Source organism: Astyanax mexicanus, chromosome 21, assembly GCF_023375975.1.
Source record: "Astyanax mexicanus isolate ESR-SI-001 chromosome 21, AstMex3_surface, whole genome shotgun sequence".
NCBI classification, from domain to species: domain Eukaryota; kingdom Metazoa; phylum Chordata; class Actinopteri; order Characiformes; family Acestrorhamphidae; genus Astyanax; species Astyanax mexicanus.
The window spans coordinates 1340001-1362500 of NC_064428.1; the positions used below are offsets into that span (position 1 = coordinate 1340001).

The 22500-nt window shown below is 34.4% G+C and overlaps 1 protein-coding gene and 2 non-coding genes across 3 annotated transcripts in view; 2 read left to right on the forward strand and 1 right to left on the reverse strand.

Moving 5' to 3' along the window:
• LOC125785795 (rhodopsin kinase GRK1-like) overlaps positions 1-21827 on the forward strand; it is a 22062-nt gene extending 235 nt beyond the window's left edge. The window contains 5 exon segments of the mRNA XM_049469949.1: positions 14556-14713; positions 14966-15049; positions 15967-16091; positions 19057-19258; positions 19761-21827. Coding sequence (XP_049325906.1) covers positions 14556-14713; positions 14966-15049; positions 15967-16091; positions 19057-19258; positions 19761-20050 — 859 coding nt within the window. The 3' untranslated portion in view covers positions 20051-21827.
• Positions 936-1007, reverse strand: trnae-uuc (transfer RNA glutamic acid (anticodon UUC)). The gene has a single exon. It is a non-coding gene; the product is annotated as a tRNA-Glu (tRNA).
• On the forward strand, positions 12796-12867 carry trnae-uuc (transfer RNA glutamic acid (anticodon UUC)). The gene has a single exon. It is a non-coding gene; the product is annotated as a tRNA-Glu (tRNA).
• Positions 21828-22500: the final 673 nt, after the last annotated feature.

Below are 22500 nucleotides of genomic sequence, written 5' to 3' on the forward strand. Positions count from 1 at the left end.
AGTGTTAAACCAAAATACCCGTAAAGCTTTTAGGTGCTCGTATCTAGGATTAAGCTGTTAACTTGTAACCCTTGGCCTTCCATTCCTTGGGCAGTCCTGATGAGAGCCAATTTCATCATGATGTTTTTAATGGTCTTTGCGACTGTACTAGAGAGAATATAAGGGGCACTGTCAATCAAACTTTTTGACAGGTGACCTTTTGACCTTTGCACTATCAATCAAACTTTTTGACAGGTGACCTTTTGACCTTTGCTAGTTGCCCTTTGACCTCTCCCCCACAGCACATGCCTCCTTTTCTGGAATGTGACCTTTGACCCCTCAGATCACCCTATGATGCTGTCAGTTATTAATTATGTTTTCAATCATCTGTAATTACTTTTGACCTTTGCCATGTGCCCTTTGACCCCTCCCCACACCCCGTGCCTCCTTTTCTGGAATGTGACATTTGACCCCTCAGATCACCCTATGATGCTGTCAGTTATTAATTATGTTTTCAATCATCTGTAATTACCATTGACCCCTCAGATCCCCTGACCCTTGAACTCTCTTAATTATTTTTCTGACATCAATGACTACGAGTCTCCGGTAATTATGTTTTCAATCATCTGTAATTACCCCTGCCATTCGTCATTCATGTTTTGGATATGAGGTAATTTAAACCATGGTGACACACCGCCCCGCCCATCCCTCCGCCCTTCCTGCCCCATCCCCACCTCTTCCCGTCCCGCCCAGCCCCGCCCCATCATTATTCAGATTGTCCTGATTGGTCAAACAAAAATTCCCGCCAAAAGTATTGACCAATAAGGTTGTTATTCCTATGGAGCAATCACAGCAAGCCTGCGAGTGAAATGTGTATTTAAGAGTTAGCGAGATGTGTGAAGGACCGAGAGAACGGAGCAATGGCTTGTGTTTCTGAGGTTGCTGAAAACCAAAGCTTCCCATACCGGGATTTGAACCCGGACCGTCTGGATGAAAGCCAGAAATCCTACGCGTTAGACCATATGGGAGGATCTGTAGAAGAAGAGCACGATGACGAGAATCTAAAAAGGTACCGAACAATGGAGAGCATTCCTGAACCAATCGCTCAAGGAGCGCTCAAGACTCAAGTCTGGCGTTTGTCAGATGGAACTTACTTTGGTTTTGTTTTTCTTAAGGATATATATAGCGTTGCTATGTACGTCGGAAAAACGGATAGATACGATGATGCCTCAGCTCGTTTTACTTTGAACCATATAGAATGGTTTAGCTTCAGAAGACACTGCTCTGTTTTTAATGCCTACGTCAATTACAGAAATACAGAATGCAGCCCATTTTTTCAGGAGAACATGAATTTAATTTGGAAACCTCTGAATACAGGAAAGTCTAGGCGTTTTAATCTCGCGCCGGTTATGACAAGCCTCGGATGTAATGTAAGCCTCAGTGTCATTCAAGATTTAAAATGCTATGCAATTGAAAATGACCTGCACTCGCGCGATTTCCAGGTTGTTTTTAATTCAGAAGACTTTAAAAGAATGAATCGTGTCTACTTTGCAATAATTGACAGTTTGTTCTATATGAACAAATAGATTTTCTGATTATTGTCAAACATACAAAACCAACATTAATTATATTCTTAAACATTAAACTTTTAGGTACCACTTTATAATAAGACTACCTTTATAAATGGTTTATAAATGGTTTACAATTAGTTTATTAATGGATACTAATTAGGTTGTAAATGCCTTAAAAACCATTAATAATCAGTTATAACACATACGTAGAAAGGGCAACAATGACCTGTTGTTTGCCAAATAGTGAACCCACAGCCCTCTATATTGTTAAATTTCAGATCTTTTCAGATACTCACTTACTTTGTCTTCTCCATCTAACTCAACTTGCTTCTCCATCTCCATATCCTCCATCAGTCAACATCAGTTTAACCATTTAACTCCCAAGTTTAATCATTCCACCACTAACTCTTTTAGTCATTTATAATAATGTGGTGTATATTATCATATGAAATAATACAATTGACATCTAAGGGCTAAGCAATAATTACCCCTTACCTTGACATTTTCAGCATACTATCTGAAATCATCCTTGGGGTTGTCACAGATATTGATATAATGTTGCCAGGCGCTAATGTTCAAAGAACATGAAAGTGCTGTTGTGATCCTTAAGGTTGAGTGGAATCTTCTTTAGGGCAGCATTCCAGATGTAACTTCCTTTACTGGTTTGCTGCAGGCAATTTCACTGCAAGTAATTACTGCAGCTCCCAGCATGTAGTTTTCCATTTTGCTTTTGCCGATCAAGATTTTCAAATTGTAGATGAGTATTTGTTAATGAGTTACAAACACTTATAACCACTAAAAGGGAGCCTTATTGTAAAGTGTAAAACACGTCACTATTTATTAATGAGTTACAAACACTTATAACCACTAAACAGGAGCCTTATTTTAAAGTGTAAAACACTTCACTATTTATTAATGATTTACAAACACTTATAACCACTAAACAGGAGCCTTATTTTAAAGTGTAAAACACTTCACTATTTATTAATGATTTACAAACACTTATAACCACTAAACAGGAGCCTTATTTTAAAGTGTAAAACACTTCACTATTTATTAATGATTTACAAACACTTATAACCACTAAATAGGAGCCTTATTGTAAAGTGTAAAACACTTCACTATTTATTAATGAGTTACAAACACTTATAACCACTAGACAGGAGCCTTATTTTAAAGTGTAAAACACTTCACTATTTATTAATGAGTTACAAACACTTATAACACTAAACAGGAGCCTTATTTTAAAGTGTAAAACACTTCACTATTTATTAATGAGTTACAAACACTTATAACCACTAAACAGGAGCCTTATTTTAAAGTGTAAAACACGTCACTATTTATTAATGAGTTACAAACACTTATAACCACTAAACAGGAGCCTTATTTTAAAGTGTAAAACACTTCACTATTTATTAATGAGTTACAAACACTTATAACCACTAAATAGGAGCCTTATTTTAAAGTGTAAAACACTTCACTATTTATTAATGAGTTACAAACACTTATAACCACTAAATAGGAGCCTTATTTTAAAGTGTAAAACACTTCACTATTTATTAATGAGTTACAAACACTTATAACCACTAAATAGGAGCCTTATTTTAAAGTGTAAAACACTTCACTATTTATTAATGAGTTACAAATGTAAGTGATATTTAAGACTACTTTTCTACGTAATATATGAAATATGTAGTATATACATTCATCTTTTATTTTATTTTAGGATCAGAATGTTTCATTGTTGAAACTGTGACAGACTGTGATGCTGTGACAGACGAAAGTGTGCTATATCATCCATTTCAAAGTAAGTTTTTTTTAATTTTTGATTAAAAATAATTATTTAATTTCAAACGTGATGATTTGATTCCTTCAATATGAAACTCAAATTTTATATATTTATATTTACTGATGTAGTAATTTAATTTACTTTCTAAAAAGTTACATGATACATTTAAGTAAACTACTGTAACAGTTGTTTTTAACAAACTTTGCTAAAAATGTACAAAAGTATATTTGGAAATAAGTATTTTAGAAGTATACTGAATTACATTAAACTGAAAGTCTATTTAAAATACACTATATTGTACTTTTTAAAAAGTATGATCGAATTTCACTTTCAAACATTTGATGAAAGCATAATATTAATGTACTTTTAATATATTTTAAGTAATTGCATAAATCTATTAGCATATTTACAGCATACTTAGAAACTTCTCAATATGTTTTAAGTATAGTATATATTTTATATATTAAGTAAGTATATATTTTTTCACCAGGGTTAGTAGCCTCATTTCATGACATTTCATGTGGTTCATTCACACCTTGACTATTTTTGTCAAAAATATTAGAAAATATATTTTTTTGATTTATCATTTCTCAGTTTTTTTTTTTTTTTTTTTTTTGTTACGACACATAGAATATACAGTATACAGGTGTAAAATGTTTCATTTTGTTTCTTTTTTTTTTGCTGATGCTTATGCTTTTTTGCTCTTTTTCTCTATGTGTGTGTATAAGTGTGAGTGAACACTCACTAAAAGATGTGTGCACATTATTGCTGCAAGATTGTTAAGCATCCAGCTCTGCAGATGTAAAGAAAAGCATGAACATAACCAGTTAACAAAGATATGGAGCAACAAATACACCAGAGTATGTTAAAGACGCTCTCTGGAATAGCACTGTAAATAAACCCTGCTACAAGTACAGGACAGTATTGAATAACAGTGGTCACTGTGATGATCAGAATTATGCTAACTGCTTTTCTCTTTGCCTGATTAGCCTCGTCTCTCTCCTTCCCTTTCTGACCTGGACCTGGATGCTTCAGTGCCCTGACTAAAGCTAAACAGCAGAATAGTTTAATAATGAGGAAAACTGACCAAAGTGGCAGGACCGTATAAATAAAGATGTTATTGACATTTAAGGGAATGAACATACAGATTATACAATAGCCAAGAACTCCCATCCATGCAGCAGCAGAACATGCCAGCCTGTATCTCAGGGGCTTGTACTTCAGGAAAGTGACAGGATGGACCACCGCCATGTAACGCTCCACACAGATCAAACAGAGAAACAGAGGACGGGCGCAGATAAATACTCCCCCATAAAAACTACTAATGGTGTAAATTCTAAACAGACAAAACTAAGAACGTAGAATAAACAGCGTATGCAGATGAACATCTCGTTAACAGTCAGATTGAGGCCGAAAACTCAGGTAAACCCACAATGAAATTGATTGCATAACCTGGAATGTACATAGGGTCTGTATATCCTGCCCAAGGATTCCTGCTTGTAGCATTTCTAAACAGGTTTGAGATGGGTGTGCTGGAAAGCCCATCAGAGACGTTCATCTTCAGAGTGCACACCCCTTCTCACGATAAAATATGAAATCTGAAATAAATTACACAAAGAAAATTATATAAGGGCCAAATATAATGAAACAAACAGTCTGTTTTCTTTATCAGAACAAATTCATTGTATAGTGTTTTTTTTTTTGTGCATAGATCTAGATCAACATAGATCTAACGTGTTCAGTTGATATAGTCATGATAAATATCATAACTACCATAGTAAACCATAGTAATGATAGTACAGTTAAAAAGTGATCTCACCTTTCAGTCATAAACAGAATGCAGGATACCACAAGAAGAATACATTAGTATATTAATTTAATGGACTGACTAATTATCAATTCACATTAGTTTAAACATTATTAATCATTATATTTTAACTTAATTAAATTCTAAATTCATTATAATTTACAGCATTCTTAAGCCTAAATTGTACAAATTAGTGTTGTGTAAAATGTCTTAACTAGTATTATTTAACAATGTTCATTACTGTCATAAGTACTGTGATGCATCCTTCCTGTAAATTGTTTCTGAGTTCAGCATTGTTGAGAACTGCACCCTTAAAATGATCAGTGTATTGTTCTGAGAACAGCAACATCTTTATCTGATACACAGATGCTCTTCTTTGTCATCAGTTTCAACTTAAAGTGATGTTTATTTGATGGGGTAGGATTTGGTGGTCTACTAGGTTTTGTATAGTTATTAGGGTTTCTCTATAATATTAAATAAATAAAATCTAATTAAATCCAAGCTCAAATGTTACACAATAAATGGTAAATAAATTGATTCTTATGAGTTTTTCTACTACTGTAAATATGCCATTTTAAATACAACAGCATTAATATACAATAACCTTTTTTCAAATCATTATGTATATATTTTACTTTAAAGTAAGTAAACATCAGAAGATATTCCATAATAAAAATATATATATTTCTTAATGCATACGTACTGTATAGGCAGAAAAACTTTAGATCCATAATTGTCAAGAAAAGCAGACATCTGGCTAATTTACCATAAAAGGCATCTGTTTGAGTGTGTGTGTGTGTGTGTGTGACTTTATTTAATTTATGACATGTGATTTTTCATGCATTTAAATGTATGCTAAGCTAATGTCAGTAAGGTAAATGCCAGTAATGTTTGACATGAAGGGTAGCAGTTTTATGTAGCATACATCAATGTAAATTCAATAAATATTGACTAAATGCAATAAAAAATTCAAACAAAAAAAACTTTTCATGTGATGTAAACTACATCCAACATCAACAAAAATAAAATCTACAGCCAGAGTTATGTGGTTATGTGACAGTCCTTTCAGTTATAGGCAGTTCAGTTATAAGCATTAATATACTGTATGACGTGTACTATTTTAATGGTAGCAGTATAACATGGTAGAGTTATATGTTAATCTATCTCAATATAATGACTTACTATCTCAAAATAATGACTTAGTATTTCAAAATATTTCATAATATTCTATGTGTTACAACAAAAAATCTGAGAAATGTTAAATCAGAAAAAATATTTTCTAATATTTTAAGCAGTTTGACTGTAGCTAGAGATTTGCTGTAGCTCTAGTTTTCGCAATTCTGCTTCAAGTTTGCAGTTCTTAAAAGATTACTATTGTAGTATTTTGTATCCTGCTAATATTCATTTGTAACCATATATTGTACTCAAGCAAATTTTTTTAGTAAAGGTTAATGTTAAATAATAACAATTGTCTTTCTTTCATTTATTTATACATTAACAAAGTTGAATATCTTACTCCCCTAATCTCCTTTACAACATTAATTTAAACTCATGCATTGTCTCTGACAGGTGACCTTTTTCACACATTTGTATTTGGTTTGTAATTTATTTACATGTTTCTTTTGTTTTGCATTTGTACTGAACACAACATAAGATTAAAGATCAGGCTGTTGAACTGGCCTCATTTTAAAATCTTGTACAAATAAAAATCATACTACTTATACTAATAATATTTTATTATTTCTTTATAATATAACATTTATATATTTATACTAATTACTTATTTATACATGTGAAAGTTACTAATATAACTCTACAGATTGAAAACAATATTGATCATTTACTTATTGTTATTGCTAATTATGTACCCACTTAATTGAGGTGAAATATATTTGAGTGTTTGTTTCTTATTTTTCTTATTTTTTATTTTCTTTATTACTTACATTTACTTAAAGAGTAGACTAATTCTAATACATTGAAGAAACTTATTACACCTTGTTTATGTCATTTCTAAGTGAAACATAAATAATGTGAGAGAGATTTTAAACATTGGTATTTGTGTAAAAAAAAGTGATTATGTACTGTTTATATACAGTTTTACATTTACTGTGTTTAGTAAATGAAAGCATGATTCTGAGCTGTTTCTGAGGTGAACAATAGCAGCGGTCAGACACTGAAATAGCATTAAAAAGAGAAGCTGTTCATGTGCACTTATTGTGTTCTGTAGTAAAAATTCCATAACAATGCTAAAAATAATCTAATACAATAAAAGTAACCCATCCGCTTATACAGGTGGTTTCTTGTGTAAATAATTAATCAAAATTACTGTCTTTGTCATTCTAGTGTTAAACCAGGGATTAACATATAACTCTACCATGTTATACTGCTACCATTAAAATAGTACACGTCATACAGTATATTAATGCTTATAACTGAACTGCCTATAACTGAAAGGACTGTCACATAACCACATAACTCTGGCTGTAGATTTTATTTTTGTTGATGTTGGATGTAGTTTACATCACATGAAAAGTTTTTTTTGTTTGAATTTTTTATTGCATTTAGTCAATATTTATTGAATTTACATTGATGTATGCTACATAAAACTGCTACCCTTCATGTCAAACATTACTGGCATTTACCTTACTGACATTAGCTTAGCATACATTTAAATGCATGAAAAATCACATGTCATAAATTAAATAAAGTCACACACACACACACACACACTCAAACAGATGCCTTTTATGGTAAATTAGCCAGATGTCTGCTTTTCTTGACAATTATGGATCTAAAGTTTTTCTGCCTATACAGTACGTATGCATTAAGAAATATATATATTTTTATTATGGAATATCTTCTGACGTTTACTTACTTTAAAGTAAAATATATACATAATGATTTGAAAAAAGGTTATTGTATATTAATGCTGTTGTATTTAAAATGGCATATTTACAGTAGTAGAAAAACTCATAAGAATCAATTTATTTACCATTTATTGTGTAACATTTGAGCTTGGATTTAATTAGATTTTATTTATTTAATATTATAGAGAAACCCTAATAACTATACAAAACCTAGTAGACCACCAAATCCTACCCCATCAAATAAACATCACTTTAAGTTGAAACTGATGACAAAGAAGAGCATCTGTGTATCAGATAAAGATGTTGCTGTTCTCAGAACAATACACTGATCATTTTAAGGGTGCAGTTCTCAACAATGCTGAACTCAGAAACAATTTACAGGAAGGATGCATCACAGTACTTATGACAGTAATGAACATTGTTAAATAATACTAGACATTTTACACAACACTAATTTGTACAATTTTAGGCTTAAGAATGCTGTAAATTATAATGAATTTAGAATTTAATTAAGTTAAAATATAATGATTAATAATGTTTAAACTAATGTGAATTGATAATTAGTCAGTCCATTAAATTAATATACTAATGTATTCTTCTTGTGGTATCCTGCATTCTGTTTATGACTGAAAGGTGAGATCACTTTTTAACTGTACTATCATTACTATGGTTTACTATGGTAGTTATGATATTTATCATGACTATATCAACTGAACACGTTAGATCTATGTTGATCTAGATCTATGCACAAAAAAAAAACACTATACAATGAATTTGTTCTGATAAAGAAAACAGACTGTTTGTTTCATTATATTTGGCCCTTATATAATTTTCTTTGTGTAATTTATTTCAGATTTCATATTTTATCGTGAGAAGGGGTGTGCACTCTGAAGATGAACGTCTCTGATGGGCTTTCCAGCACACCCATCTCAAACCTGTTTAGAAATGCTACAAGCAGGAATCCTTGGGCAGGATATACAGACCCTATGTACATTCCAGGTTATGCAATCAATTTCATTGTGGGTTTACCTGAGTTTTCGGCCTCAATCTGACTGTTAACGAGATGTTCATCTGCATACGCTGTTTATTCTACGTTCTTAGTTTTGTCTGTTTAGAATTTACACCATTAGTAGTTTTTATGGGGGAGTATTTATCTGCGCCCGTCCTCTGTTTCTCTGTTTGATCTGTGTGGAGCGTTACATGGCGGTGGTCCATCCTGTCACTTTCCTGAAGTACAAGCCCCTGAGATACAGGCTGGCATGTTCTGCTGCTGCATGGATGGGAGTTCTTGGCTATTGTATAATCTGTATGTTCATTCCCTTAAATGTCAATAACATCTTTATTTATACGGTCCTGCCACTTTGGTCAGTTTTCCTCATTATTAAACTATTCTGCTGTTTAGCTGTAGTCAGGGCACTGAAGCATCCAGGTCCAGGTCAGAAAGGGAAGGAGAGAGACGAGGCTAATCAGGCAAAGAGAAAAGCAGTTAGCATAATTCTGATCATCACAGTGACCACTGTTATTCAATACTGTCCTGTACTTGTAGCAGGGTTTATTTACAGTGCTATTCCAGAGAGCGTCTTTAACATACTCTGGTGTATTTGTTGCTCCATATCTTTGTTAACTGGTTATGTTCATGCTTTTCTTTACATCTGCAGAGCTGGATGCTTAACAATCTTGCAGCAATAATGTGCACACATCTTTTAGTGAGTGTTCACTCACACTTATACACACACATAGAGAAAAAGAGCAAAAAAGCATAAGCATCAGCAAAAAAAAAAGAAACAAAATGAAACATTTTACACCTGTATACTGTATATTCTATGTGTCGTAACAAAAAAAAAAAAAAAAAAAACTGAGAAATGATAAATCAAAAAAATATATTTTCTAATATTTTTGACAAAAATAGTCAAGGTGTGAATGAACCACATGAAATGTCATGAAATGAGGCTACTAACCCTGGTGAAAAAATATATACTTACTTAATATATAAAATATATACTATACTTAAAACATATTGAGAAGTTTCTAAGTATGCTGTAAATATGCTAATAGATTTATGCAATTACTTAAAATATATTAAAAGTACATTAATATTATGCTTTCATCAAATGTTTGAAAGTGAAATTCGATCATACTTTTTAAAAAGTACAATATAGTGTATTTTAAATAGACTTTCAGTTTAATGTAATTCAGTATACTTCTAAAATACTTATTTCCAAATATACTTTTGTACATTTTTAGCAAAGTTTGTTAAAAACAACTGTTACAGTAGTTTACTTAAATGTATCATGTAACTTTTTAGAAAGTAAATTAAATTACTACATCAGTAAATATAAATATATAAAATTTGAGTTTCATATTGAAGGAATCAAATCATCACGTTTGAAATTAAATAATTATTTTTAATCAAAAATTAAAAAAAACTTACTTTGAAATGGATGATATAGCACACTTTCGTCTGTCACAGCATCACAGTCTGTCACAGTTTCAACAATGAAACATTCTGATCCTAAAATAAAATAAAAGATGAATGTATATACTACATATTTCATATATTACGTAGAAAAGTAGTCTTAAATATCACTTACATTTGTAACTCATTAATAAATAGTGAAGTGTTTTACACTTTAAAATAAGGCTCCTATTTAGTGGTTATAAGTGTTTGTAACTCATTAATAAATAGTGACGTGTTTTACACTTTAAAATAAGGCTCCTATTTAGTGGTTATAAGTGTTTGTAACTCATTAATAAATAGTGAAGTGTTTTACACTTTAAAATAAGGCTCCTGTTTAGTGGTTATAAGTGTTTGTAACTCATTAATAAATAGTGACGTGTTTTACACTTTAAAATAAGGCTCCTATTTAGTGGTTATAAGTGTTTGTAACTCATTAATAAATAGTGAAGTGTTTTACACTTTACAATAAGGCTCCTATTTAGTGGTTATAAGTGTTTGTAAATCATTAATAAATAGTGACGTGTTTTACACTTTAAAATAAGGCTCCTGTCTAGTGGTTATAAGTGTTTGTAACTCATTAATAAATAGTGAAGTGTTTTACACTTTAAAATAAGGCTCCTGTTTAGTGGTTATAAGTGTTTGTAACTCATTAATAAATAGTGAAGTGTTTTACACTTTAAAATAAGGCTCCTGTCTAGTGGTTATAAGTGTTTGTAACTCATTAATAAATAGTGAAGTGTTTTACACTTTAAAATAAGGCTCCTGTCTAGTGGTTATAAGTGTTTGTAACTCATTAATAAATAGTGAAGTGTTTTACACTTTACAATAAGGCTCCTGTTTAGTGGTTATAAGTGTTTGTAACTCATTAATAAATAGTGAAGTGTTTTACACTTTAAAATAAGGCTCCTGTTTAGTGGTTATAAGTGTTTGTAACTCATTAATAAATAGTGACGTGTTTTACACTTTACAATAAGGCTCCTGTTTAGTGGTTATAAGTGTTTGTAACTCATTAACAAATACTCATCTACAATTTGAAAATCTTGATCGGCAAAAGCAAAATGGAAAACTACATGCTGGGAGCTGCAGTAATTACTTGCAGTGAAATTGCCTGCAGCAAACCAGTAAAGGAAGTTACATCTGGAATGCTGCCCTAAAGAAGATTCCACTCAACCTTAAGGATCACAACAGCACTTTCATGTTCTTTGAACATTAGCGCCTGGCAACATTATATCAATATCTGTGACAACCCCAAGGATGATTTCAGATAGTATGCTGAAAATGTCAAGGTAAGGGGTAATTATTGCTTAGCCCTTAGATGTCAATTTTATTATTTCATATGATAATATACACCACATTATTATAAATGACTAAAAGAGTTAGTGGTGGAATGATTAAACTTGGGAGTTAAATGGTTAAACTGATGTTGACTGATGGAGGATATGGAGATGGAGAAGCAAGTTGAGTTAGATGGAGAAGACAAAGTAAGTGAGTATCTGAAAAGATCTGAAATTTAACAATATAGAGGGCTGTGGGTTCACTATTTGGCAAACAACAGGTCATTGTTGCCCTTTCTACGTATGTGTTATAACTGATTATTAATGGTTTTTAAGGCATTTACAACCTAATTAGTATCCATTAATAAACTAATTGTAAACCATTTATAAACCATTTATAAAGGTAGTCTTATTATAAAGTGGTACCTAAAAGTTTAATGTTTAAGAATATAATTAATGTTGGTTTTGTATGTTTGACAATAATCAGAAAATCTATTTGTTCATATAGAACAAACTGTCAATTATTGCAAAGTAGACACGATTCATTCTTTTAAAGTCTTCTGAATTAAAAACAACCTGGAAATCGCACGAGTGCAGGTCATTTTCAATTGCATAGCATTTTAAATCTTGAATGACACTGAGGCTTACATTACATCCGAGGCTTGTCATAACCGGCGCGAGATTAAAACGCCTAGACTTTCCTGTATTCAGAGGTTTCCAAATTAAATTCATGTTCTCCTGAAAAAATGGGCTGCATTCTGTATTTCTGTAATTGACGTAGGCATTAAAAACAGAGCAGTGTCTTCTGAAGCTAAACCATTCTATATGGTTCAAAGTAAAACGAGCTGAGGCATCATCGTATCTATCCGTTTTTCCGACGTACATAGCAACGCTATATATATCCTTAAGAAAAACAAAACCAAAGTAAGTTCCATCTGACAAACGCCAGACTTGAGTCTTGAGCGCTCCTTGAGCGATTGGTTCAGGAATGCTCTCCATTGTTCGGTACCTTTTTAGATTCTCGTCATCGTGCTCTTCTTCTACAGATCCTCCCATATGGTCTAACGCGTAGGATTTCTGGCTTTCATCCAGACGGTCCGGGTTCAAATCCCGGTATGGGAAGCTTTGGTTTTCAGCAACCTCAGAAACACAAGCCATTGCTCCGTTCTCTCGGTCCTTCACACATCTCGCTAACTCTTAAATACACATTTCACTCGCAGGCTTGCTGTGATTGCTCCATAGGAATAACAACCTTATTGGTCAATACTTTTGGCGGGAATTTTTGTTTGACCAATCAGGACAATCTGAATAATGATGGGGCGGGGCTGGGCGGGACGGGAAGAGGTGGGGATGGGGCAGGAAGGGCGGAGGGATGGGCGGGGCGGTGTGTCACCATGGTTTAAATTACCTCATATCCAAAACATGAATGACGAATGGCAGGGGTAATTACAGATGATTGAAAACATAATTACCGGAGACTCGTAGTCATTGATGTCAGAAAAATAATTAAGAGAGTTCAAGGGTCAGGGGATCTGAGGGGTCAATGGTAATTACAGATGATTGAAAACATAATTAATAACTGACAGCATCATAGGGTGATCTGAGGGGTCAAATGTCACATTCCAGAAAAGGAGGCACGGGGTGTGGGGAGGGGTCAAAGGGCACATGGCAAAGGTCAAAAGTAATTACAGATGATTGAAAACATAATTAATAACTGACAGCATCATAGGGTGATCTGAGGGGTCAAAGGTCACATTCCAGAAAAGGAGGCATGTGCTGTGGGGGAGAGGTCAAAGGGCAACTAGCAAAGGTCAAAAGGTCACCTGTCAAAAAGTTTGATTGATAGTGCAAAGGTCAAAAGGTCACCTGTCAAAAAGTTTGATTGACAGTGCCCCTTATATTCTCTCTTGTACTTATACAGGATACTTTCAAAGTTGTTGAAATTTTTCAAAATTGACTGATCTTCATTTCTTAAAGTATTTTTTTCTTTATTTAGTTAAGTTGTTCTTGCCATAATATGGATTAAAACATTGCTCAAATAGAGCTATTCATTGTATATGTCAACTCTACCTCTTCACAACTTTCAACTGATCCTCTCAAACACATTAAGTCATTAACTCTTGACAAGACACAGCTGTTAACAGGAGACTACATCATAAAGCTGAGCAAAGCTGTTATCTAAGCAAGAGGTTCTACTTTGAAGAATCTAAAATTTTAAACATATTCTATTTTGTAAAACACATTTATTTACTAAATTTTCCTATGTGTTTTTTCTTCACAGTTCGGATGAATTTAATATTAAACTACAATGTAGGACATTTTTAAATAATGGAAAAACTCTCAATTTCTATGTATATATTAAAAATAATGACTGATATGTACACTCATCTACCGTATTCCCATTTCAGATATATTATTTCAAACAACTAATTCACTGTTGATTTGACCTGCACTCATTTACTTGTTGTTTCCTATTCATCCACCATTACTCCCATTCACTTCTATTCCTTTTCACCTGTACCCAATCTCAAATTCCAATCTTCACTTTGTCCAACCATGTGTAAACATGCAGCCATCAAACTGCATGCTCTTATTCGGGCACAGGTCCACAAATTCTAATCCGCATCCAATACTATTAAATACCTATTCACTTCAATTCATTTGCACACATGCCCAAGCCATTGAGTTTCATTTGCCCAACAGCCACAAAACTGCATGTGCTCAAACGGTTCTAATTCACAACCATACTGATCTGCATTCAGATCTGCATTGAGACTCTGATTGCTCTCTTGTTCTCACTGTCTTTGCAGGTATCACATCTATAACGTAGATGAGAATAATCCAGGCTTTGACGAGACGAGGGCATGATATTACTCTGCTCAGATCATTCAAGGCCTGGAGCACCTTCATCAGAAGAGAATCATCTACAGGGATCTCAAGCCAGAGAACGTTCTTCTGGACAATGAAGGTGAAAGTTACTGTTAGAACTGTTACTGTTAGATGCTGGCCGGTTTGTGGAGGTGTGAAGTTTTAGCATGTTCTTTGCCGTGCACTTCAACGACATACACACAGTAATGACGGGTAGAGTACACAGCACAGAAGTACTTCGTAAAACACAGACATACAACTCACAATATCACCAAAGCAAAAGATTTCTCTTGTTAGCTACCAGTACAATCTCTTGACGTTTGTTTGACTTTGTGCTGATGTTTGTTCTTAGGTAACGTGCGTATCTCTGACCTTGGCTTGGCTGTGGAGTTAGCAGACGGCCAAGAGAAGACTAAGGGCTACGCTGGGACTCCAGGTGTGTGGTGGTGGAATATGATTTGTTCTACAACTCTCTCTCTCTCTCTCTCTCTCTCTCTCTCTCTCTCACACAGCCTCACTTTGTCTGTACAACAAAGGCTAATTCTTTATTGGTTGTTTGCTGATCCAAGCATGACTTAACTTGTGTTTTACTGATAATTCTGCCTTAAAACTGAATACCATGTCATAAAACCAAACAGTGCTTTAATGTAAAAGGTGAACTGACAAAAGTGTCAAAAACTATTTCAAATAAAATTTGGTGCTGTTTTCTTAAAGGTGCTTTTAGTAAGGCAACAATAGTAAGAATAGTTATTCCAAATCACATTGTTAGCAAGACAATTGAGGTAAATAATGCAAAATGCTGAAAATTCCGGTTTGTTTAAAGATCACTCTCATCTTTCACGGGAAAACAGAAATGGATAAAAATGTTTTTAGTGCATTTTGGAATCAAACTCCAACAAACAACCTTACATCATTCATTACTAAAGTGCCTTCATAAATGGAGAAATACAATTAAATTCATTTAAATAAAATTTAAAAAATGGATAAAATCAAAATGTAACTACCAAAACTTTGCCATATGTTTGCTTTATGAAACTCTTAAACAAGTCTTTTTTAGGGAGTATACTTTCAAAAAAGAAGTGGGATAGTATATATTATAGTATATAACTAGTAAACTATTAGCCTGGCTATCTAATACCTGGGCTTGTGGATTTATTTCCCTGTCTGGTCACTGTCTGTGAGGTGTTGATGCTGATTCTGCAGGAAGAGATTAATGGATGGCTGTAAACTAGTTGTATACTAAAGGTTTATACCACGTAATATTGTCTCTGATTGGCATTAAAAAGTCTTATTTTGAATTTACCCATGGCTGCAAATACTCTGGCATATCTGACATTTGCTGTGTGATTTCAGGGTTTATGGCCCCAGAGCTGCTGAAAGGAGAGGAGTACGACTACTCTGTAGATTACTTCACGCTTGGGGTCACTCTTTATGAGTTCATTGCTGCCAAAGGCCCCTTCAGGACCCGAGGAGAGAAGGTAACTCTTCACCACACTTCAGTACTGATTATTAGAGACGCATTTAATTAGTTCTGCTCTAAAATGAGTGTGAATAAAATGTGAGATTCAGGGTAGCTTTCTAGGTTAAGTAAAGCTAAGCTAAGTAAACAAAACTACTAAAATATAAAAGAATAAAAAAGTCAAACGAGTGCTAGATGTTTATCTACACAGATTTCTCTTCTGAAAACTGTTTGTGTGAGTAAAGTGCTTCCGCTTGTTTACAGTAAGCTTAGGATTTATGAATTTCTCCAGCACTAAGATTAGAGCATTAGCATTTGCGGCTAACTGGGGCGGCAGAGCTAGCATGGTTAGCGGGAAATGCTAATGCGACTCCAGTAGTGCTAGCCGGGGTTAGCAGCAGGCTACAGGCCGATAATACTCACCTCTGAACGGGAAAATAGTGGTTAGTGGCTAATGCTAATGCTACTCCAGTCTTAGTGCTGGAGAAAATTCACGAAAACTCCTGTATAATGCTGTACTTCAGCAGAGTGGCTTTACTGCTCCTTACAACCTGACTGATAAAATTCATAAGGTGCACTGATGATTTTGGGGGAAATTAAAGGATTTTAAGGGTGCCTTAAGGCCTCGGCATACTTCCAGCGAAACGAATTTCGTGAGCATTGCACGAAGTCAAGCGCGCTTTCGCAAGCTTTTGAGCTGGCATACTTTCTGCGGCTTCGCTTTGCCTGTCTCGCATGCTCCACAACTGCAGGTGGTGCTGTTACCGGAAAGCCAACGCGCTCTGTCTACACAAGCTCCGGTATGGCAACGTGTGAAATACTATAAAACGTGTGAATCGTAAAGGTGAGGGTACCGCTGTACCTGCTCAGCCAGCCTTTCTTCAAAATCGTCCATGTTTGTTTTCTTGGCACGCCTCTTTTTTAACGACCAATCACAGCCTTTGTCGCGTTGTGTCTTCGGCCGTGGAGTTCGCCCAGCTTCCATGTGCACGACACGGCGAACGAAGCCCCTGTGCGACGTCCGCGCCTGTTCGTTTTCTCCGCAATTACGTCACATTGTTCGCTAGAGCCACGCGAACGTCGTCTCCGCATGAAGTATGCCGAGGCCTTTATAGTGCGAAAAATAGTTTGGACACACCTTAAATTTAGTTTTTTATTATTATAATACTAAACGTCACTCAAACTATAAAGAAAAACATATTAGATACAAACCAGAATATGTTTTATATTTAAGATTCTTCAAAGTAGCACTTCATGCTTAGATGACAGCTTTGCACTGCTTGAGAGTTATTTTCATGAGAGAGCATTATTACCCTTCCTCTCCCTCCATGTCACTAAGTGTGATGATAGCTTGTGTGGGTATCTGTTAGCTAACATAACAGACCTGACAGTGCCCTTGTGTCTGCAGTAGTTCCTAGAGAAGTGGCTGGTTGCCCTCATAGCACACGCTAGCCTTCATCCTCCCTGCATACTTTATGGTGGTATAAAGTGATAAGGGATTACCTAAATAGATAGGGGAACTGGAAATTATTAATGTTACAACTAATAAATTATACATTAAATAAATAAATTAAACGCTGTGTGAAATTTCAATAAATGTAAACAAAAACACAATGCAATGATTTTCAAATCTCATAGACCCTTATTTCATATGTATTTAATAGAATACATATCAGATGTTGAAAATAAGACATATTACTTTATTTTTCACACTATAAGGCACACTTCATTGATTATAAGACGCACTTTCAATACATGTCTATTTTCTGGTCTATTTTCATTATAAGGCGCATTTTTTTGGGACACTAGTAACCAGTAACTAGTGGTAGGAACAGGGGTGTTGCCATGTTTTCTTTCTAAATTCAGCCAGACCTGTAAAGCTAAGCTAAGTAAACAAAGCTGTAATTCTTTAAAAAATCAGACGAGTCAGACAAGTCAAACGAGCACTCCTAAAAACTGTTTATTTGGGTGAGTAAAGTGCTTCCGTTTATGTACAGTAAGCTTAGATTTCCAGATTTACACTAAAACTGGGACATTTGCATTAACGGCTAACCGCTAGTGGTTAGTTGCTAATGCCACCCGACACCCGAGTTACACTGAGGAACCCTGAGTGTTTTGGTAAGCCAGAGCAATATTAGCTGGCAGTTCGTTATACATATCTTTTTTAACACGTTAAACACACAGACTACAGTACAATATACTCACCTCTGAATGTCCATAGAGCTAGCGCTTAGCACAGTTAATGGCTAATGCTACTGCTGCTCCAGCATGGCTAGCTGTGGTTAGCAGCAGGCCACAGGCCGATAATAGTCACCTCTGGACAGCCAAAGAGCTAGCGCTTAGCAAGGTTAGTGGCTAATGCTAATAATGCTGGAGAACTAAACTGAAACTCTTTTATAACGCTGTACTTCAGTGGAGTGGCTTAACTGCTCCTTACAACCTGACTGGTAAAATTCATCAGAGGTTCAACAATCTGCGAAAATGTTCTGCAATGTTCTGAATCATTGAGTCAAATTTGCACACGATTTGGCAAACCGATTCACTCAGAGAGTCATCTCTACACTCAACACTTTGTGTAAGTTCCTCAAAGAATCCAAACACAACACAGATCACATAATTGGCAAAATATCAGCAGATCTTAAAGTTTAAATGTTTCAGATTTTTTTGATGTGGTTTTGTTTTAGTATCAGTATTGAAATATTTAGGCAGGTATCATATCAAATGTCAGAATTTTGTTCTATGTTTTACTCTGATTAAAATGTGAGTCTGTGAGAATTGCAAATCACTACATTGTTTCTTGTAGGGTTTTTTTTGGATAACCTTTTGGCCAGCAGTGGGGCCCCCTGATCCCTGGGGCCCCAAGCAATTGCGTGGTTTGCGTGGTGGTAAAATCCACCCCTGTCGATAGCAATAGACCCACCCAGCCAACTTAAGGCAAAAATGGTTTTGGATTTGTATTAATTCTTGACTTCTTTCTTGCACAGGTGGAGAACAAAGAGGTGAAGAAGCGCATCCTGAATGAACCAGTAGCTTACACAGAGAAGTTCAGTGAGAACGCCAAGTCCGTATGTGAGGGCTTACTAGCCAAGGAGGTAGACAAAAGACTGGGCTTCAAGAATGGCAGTTGTGATGAGCTGCGTGCCCACCCGTTCTTCAGCAGTCTCAACTGGAGGAAGCTTGATGCAGGTATGGAAACACAGCTGTTGTGAGTGTTGAGTTGAGTGAATGAAAAGAGGTGTGTCCAAAATTTTAATTGGTACTGTAGATTCTAATTATTGACTCACAATGTCCTTCAGAATGTTGTAATCACTTGACATAAATAAAAGTATTAGTAGTCATAATAATAATAATTCATTTTGAACTTTCATATGAGATTTTAAAATGTTTTTGTATGATTCTTATTATAGTTGGTTATGTATTATTGTCATGTTACAAGCATTACTTCCCTCTAGACATTTGTAAAATGGAAAACTTATGTTGTGCCAAATTCTTTGGGAAGCTTGGAAAGGCCCACATCTGTATACTTTGTGAGGTTTTATCTCGTGAGTGAGGTTAAACACCGGCCAACAGTTTATTATATAATATTAACTCCTATCATAATATTACATTTATATGTGGGTTTGGTGGATGGTGTATTTATCAATTCAGGAGTCTAATTTAAGTATAATTTGTTACCTTTGTCTCATAGGAATTCTGACACCTCCATTCATACCTGATTCGAAGACCGTTTATGCCAAGGACCTTGACGACGTGGGTGCCTTCTCCACTGTGAAAGGGGTCATGCTGGAAGACCCAGACAAAGAGTTTTTTGATGAGTTCTCCTCTGGGAATATCCCCATACCCTGGCAGGAAGAGATGATCGAGACGGGCATCTTCGGAGAGCTGAACGTGTGGGGTCCTGGAGGCACAGTGCCCAATGACCTGCGGCGCGAGTCCATCCTGGAGCAGCCAAAGTCCTCCACCTGTAGCATATCATAAACCATCAACCTCTCCATGCTGAAAGAACTTTCCCTCCCTTTTCCTTCAGCGTATACTCGCTGTGGTGGTTTAATGTCCAGTATGAGAGTAAAGAAGTTATTATTATTTTTTTTACATCATCATAAAAATAAAAGACTTCATACATGTTTTTAAAAATATTAATGTCAAGAAAGAGAGTCAGGGCAGAGCAGTATTTGTGAATATTGCAGTATTAGTGAATATATACTGTATGTATCCTTTTTTTCTGCAGGGTTGAACCACCAGTGAGCTTTCCCGCTCTCTGCTTTGGAATTAATTCTTAGGCTGAAGCTTTTTAAACTTTTTAATGGAACGTTGAGAGACTTTTATTAAACCTTCGTTTCATTGCTCTTCATCAAACTGAACATCCACGGATAGAAAGGGATCAAAGAAGGGAATTCTGCATCCTTTCCTTATTGTACCTGTTCATGCATTTTACCTTTAGAGCTGAACCTGGTCTGTGTTGATGAGTGATGCTTCTTGGTTTGAATAGTGACATCAAATGCATTGCTGTCTTTTTGCTCTGTATGTTTTTTTATGTTTACATTTTGATCTCATGTACTTCTAATTCTCAAAGAACGTTAGTCAAAATTAGATGATTAATCTAGATTAATCTCTTGGTTCAACATTAAAGAAGTAACTTAAAAAAGTTACTTTTATGAGTTCAATTGATGCCATTTGAGATTTATCACAGCTAGGGATGCACCGAAATTAATGTGGCTGAAACCCAACAAAATAGTTAATTTTTCCAATTTTGTTTTCATTCATTTTGCCATTTGTTCAGCAGAATGCAAACTGACATTCTTGGGTCATTCTCTGACATTTTTTAAAATGCTACCACAGATCTGACATATTTGCTTAATTTACAATAAACACATCACTCCACGCTTGTTGTGATTAGATTGTGTCATCAAAAACATCAATGTTCGATATACATCTTTCCCAAAATTATTATTCAGTGCATCCCTAATCAAAACTGGTTAGACATAACTGGCTAGGACTGGAACTATAACTATAATTTGTAGCCTTTGGTAGATTCTGATTGTCTGTTCTTGATACACCATGTGACTGGTATTTTTGAGTTTATTGGAGCTGGAGAAATGGAAAAATTCATTAGCTCTGAAAGGTTGTGTGAAGATTTTTAACAACGAAGGCAAAGGCATTTACTAAATATAGAGGACATGCTTTTGCTTCCTCATAGAGTTAAGCATTGGTATGCTGAGTGGCCATGCTGAGATAAGCTTCTACCTGCAGCGTTAGGCCATATTTCTATCATATTTTTTTAAACAGAATAGTTTCAATATTTTTCCTTCATTTTTATTTGTTTATTTGTTATGTATTCCAGTTTTCTACCCAATTTTATTCATATCTAATTCAATTTGGCCTTTGTGTTCAAACAACCCTAATACTGATACAGGAACCCAGAGCTCTAACCACTGAGCCACCACTGCCCCATCACACAATGCTACTAAGCTAGCAAGCTAGCTTTCTCCAAATCACATGTAACATCACACAGTGTGAGAGCAAAGCCAATTGTGCTCTCTATGGCTCCCAACCTGTGCCACTCATATGAGAGGTGACTGATTGTTACATAACATTATTTTAGATTCAGTAAAGAATACCCAATTTTTTTTTAAAACACTGATAACTGGATATTTTGTTTTTGACAACAATCATTTTTAAATTGTCATTCTGTAAAAAGCTGTAAATGTCTATTTATTGTGCAAATAATTTAAAAATAAAATATCTTTTTAATGTTTTAATGTACTAGGTATTCATTCATGTTTATTTCAAATAAATATTTTGCCAAAAATCTTGTTATTTGGTCTTGTGACTTTGAAGTCCTCAACATTCCAAACCATTTACTACTGAATTAAGCCATTTTAGCCTAAAAATGTATGTATGCATGTTATATATTTACTGCAACTTGTTTTGCAGGTATAATCAAATTGTAAAGACTTGATGTTGTTGCAGTAATGCAAAAAATATATATATTTTGTCATTTTGAAACATTCTATTGGTCAGGCATCCTGACATTTTGACACACCTATAGCCTTCCAAATTCACATTAGTCACAAAAGATATAAGACTGGAAAGTTTTCAAAAAGATGTAAATACTTTAAAAAGCAGTTTGAATCAGTTTTTTAAATATTTTAATTTAAATTTAATTTAACAATTTAAATTAATAATCATAGTTTTTCAATGACCCAAGTCCCAAAAACATCAGACAATCAGACACAATTAGTTCCTGTTAAATCACTGCTATCCGCTAGAGGGAGCCCGCGATTCAGTCGTTTATGAATGATGTTGAATTAAGCTAAACGGCTCAAAACTCTAATTAAAATAATAATTAAATAATGAATAAATAATAATTAACTCCCTGTACGGAATATTTATTTAGATTTAGAAAATAAATATAGTTATTTTGCTTT